The sequence below is a fragment of the Austrofundulus limnaeus genome, unplaced genomic scaffold (genome assembly GCF_001266775.1).
Source record: "Austrofundulus limnaeus strain Quisiro unplaced genomic scaffold, Austrofundulus_limnaeus-1.0 Scaffold224, whole genome shotgun sequence".
In the NCBI taxonomy this organism is placed as follows: domain Eukaryota; kingdom Metazoa; phylum Chordata; class Actinopteri; order Cyprinodontiformes; family Rivulidae; genus Austrofundulus; species Austrofundulus limnaeus.
Genome location: NW_013952626.1, coordinates 768,939 through 772,213, shown reverse-complemented (window position 1 = coordinate 772,213; position 3,275 = coordinate 768,939). Strand labels below are relative to the sequence as shown.

The 3,275-nt window shown below is 38.0% G+C and overlaps 1 protein-coding gene across 1 annotated transcript in view; it reads left to right on the top strand.

Annotated features, from left to right (window-relative positions):
- Window positions 1-3,275, top strand: part of stag3 (STAG3 cohesin complex component) — a gene marked incomplete in the record, with an annotated part of 31,858 nt that overhangs the window by 9,247 nt on the left and 19,336 nt on the right. The window contains 2 exon segments of the mRNA XM_014019602.1: window positions 451-554; window positions 2,783-2,875. Coding sequence (XP_013875056.1) covers window positions 451-554; window positions 2,783-2,875 — 197 coding nt within the window.

Genomic DNA, 3,275 nt, shown 5'->3' with positions numbered 1-3,275 from the left:
GAAGATCCCCAGATACTTAAACTCCTCCACCTGCGGCAGGACGACCCCCCTGACCCGGAGAAGGCACTCGGCCCTTTTCCGTATTTTGTAGTTGATTAACTGAAATTTAGATATTTTGTGATTGGTTGGCATCATTTCTACAGAGAATCAACAAGTCTCTTTTTAATATGTGCCTCGCTCCAGCACAGGGACCACCCCCAGAGGGTTTGACCAGGTTTTCTATAAACGTGGTTTGAACACGTAATTCGCCCCCACTTTTGCTTTAGACTCAGAGCCACAGACAGGCTCGGACTGAGACTTTAGATCTGAAAATAAACAATCAACTGACAACTTAATTGGTTTTCTGCACATTATTCAGGCGWCCAATTAATACATTTCTATACAGTAATTTAGAGTTTTATTTATCTATTTACAGCATTTTTTATCCTGTATCTGCTTTTGTGTTGTCAGGTCTGCTGTATGAGGAGGAGGGCGCCCTGTTGGAGATAATGTTGTGTGCYATCAGACAGGCATCACAAGCAACTCCACCTGTTGGGAGAAGTCATGGCAAGAAGGTCAGTATCTTAGTAAAATTGTTGAGGGTAAAGAAAATTCTTTTTAAGTGGGAATGTTGTGTATTTTTCAGATACATAGTTCAATTCTATACCACAATCAAACAATTTTACTTTGCATCAAAGCCTATCTAAACGCATGGCCTCTGTCTCTTTAAGAGCCTMAATTCAATTCAATTCAGATTTATTGTCACATCACATAGCGCAACRTACAGGTGAGTGAAAAACTTGAGTGCAAATTCCCACCTGTATGCAGATCACAATATAAAAACATACTCAAAACAACCTCCTACCATTTCTGACGCTCCCGCTTCAGCATGTCTTCACAACAGTGCTTCAGGGGATGGGTGGTATGTGGGGCAGGAGCTCAGCTGGGGACTGAGCTCAAGGGAGGAGCTTTGTGTAAATAGGCGGTGCTTTGTAGCAACAAGTGTTCAGGTAGCTCCATGTGGCCACAGGAGAGTCAAGAATGAGTCAAAGCAACACTCTGGGTTTATTTTTGATGAGGAAATGAGATAAGATAATAAAAACCTCAAAAAGGTTGATTTTCCATAATACCCACCTTTTAAAGAAATTTGCTGCGCATTTTAAAGACACTGAAAATTTGGTTTACATAATCATTGTTCAATACTTTTAAGTAGTGATGTTCGATACTGCCAGTTATTTTTCCTATACTGATACCGAGTAAAATTTGGCTGGTATCGGCGGTATTGATCCGATACAGATACTTTGTGATAACACACATAATGTGTCTGATAAATCTTAAAAAGTAGCATTTTTAAAATAACCGCTTCATAAATAATACATGACATAGTCATTTATTTATTAATTTAAAAGCCTTTCTAACCCTAACCCTGTATTTGTTTAACACAATTTAAAATTCTTCTTCTAAAGAAATATAATAATTTTTGAATAGAGAATAAAAGTGAGAAAAAAAATTCTAAAAGTTGTTTGTAACCCAGAGTAAAATCATCCTCAAATTTGGTTCGATCATGTGATCATAGTCGCATGACTCATTCAGCCAACCACCTTGTGTGGAGTAATAAGGCCTGCTCCAGTTTTCCTCAGTCAGGTGTGAGGGGAGAGCTGGAGACAAAGCTGCTACAGATCTTAAACCACCAGTGAGCCTGGAGCCATGAAGTTGTCATACATTGAACTGTGAATGGAATTGGCCAGGTGACCCTTTTTGGGTTAAAAGGATGGCGAGCTACTGAAATCAGGCTGGGAGCCAGGAGAACCTGAAAATCCCTCTATACTGGTCTGGTAGGAGGCTGTTAAAGTCCGTGCTCTTTTCCCCTCCATCTCCTTACTGACTCTCAAAATATTACTCATCCATCTCCTGTTGTGGACAGTTGCACATGAACAAACCTCAAAATTATGAAACAATAAAATCATGGACTCTTTGTTGGGAAGTCAGTTGGTGACTGTGCTACTCTGCCATTTAATTAAGGAAAAACTGTAATTTTGTGACTGTTTGGTTTTCTTTCATTTCCACAAACTTTGTGCACATTATTTTGAAATTTGACTGCAGTGTTGTAAATATATAATTTTTTATTTTATGGGTTGTGTTTTGTATTTTTTGTTATTTTTTTGTGTTCACTTAATTGTTTCCAAATACATGGTACTGCAACTAAGCTTCCTTTTGTGGTGTTTTTATTGATTACTGACATCAGCTCCTGTAGTCGTTTCCTAGTCTTCTGAGTTTGTATAACATCTGGCTTTTTAGTACCGCAATTGGTGTTACATGTTACTTTGTTAGTTTGTAGCATTGTTTGTGGGTTTGTGGGTCCCTGGCCAGAGCTAATGCTGTTTGCGGGGCCATGGCATGAAAAGGTTTGGGAACCCCTCATCTAGAATTTAATTACTGACAGTCAGACGAAGCAGATTTTATGTTAAAATGACCTGCCATACATCTAGACTGGGTGACTGACTATGCATGTGTTTATGCATTACCCAAGCAGAAGAAAAAGTAGTTCCTTCCAACCACATGATTTAGACAAGGTTTGAATAGTTTAGTTATTTTCCACTATTTTTCTTTTAATGATCGACATTACTCGAAATAACTGAAGTATCAAATTATCGATATTTTGATTTTAGTATTTATTCTAGAGCATAAAGTTCTTGTATCAGTAGTATTGATATTTCAGTATTGATCGGTACATCACTACTTTTAAGAGAAAATGTTTTCTTATTTTGTCACCTTTACATATTTATGGCTGTTCATTTTCCAGTTCCTGAGTATGAAGGACAGGAAGATCCAGGAGCAAGACAGGAGTCGCATTACCACACACTTCATTCCCATACTGCCGCAGCTGCTTAGCAAGGTACCTAGCTAAAGTTGGTTTAGTTTAACATACAGCTTGGTTGTTATTTCACTTAAAACATTTATGGAAAATTAATTATTTTTATTACCGACCTGCAGTACTCAGCAGATGCAGGAAAGGTGAGCCGCCTTCTCCAAGCTCCTCTTTACTTCGATCTGGAGATGTTCAGCAGCACTCAGGGGATGGAAAAGGTAGGAGAACTGAAGATCTGGAAGACCGTTGTGAAAAGCGAACAAGAAAATGTATTTAGTAATTACACCACGAAGAAGTTTTCTCTTTTTTTTACATTGTCCATGTAATGATGTACAGTGGTTTGCAAAAGTATTCATACCCCTTGAACTTTTCCATATTTTGTCACATTACAACCACAAACATAAATATATTTCACTGGAATTTAATG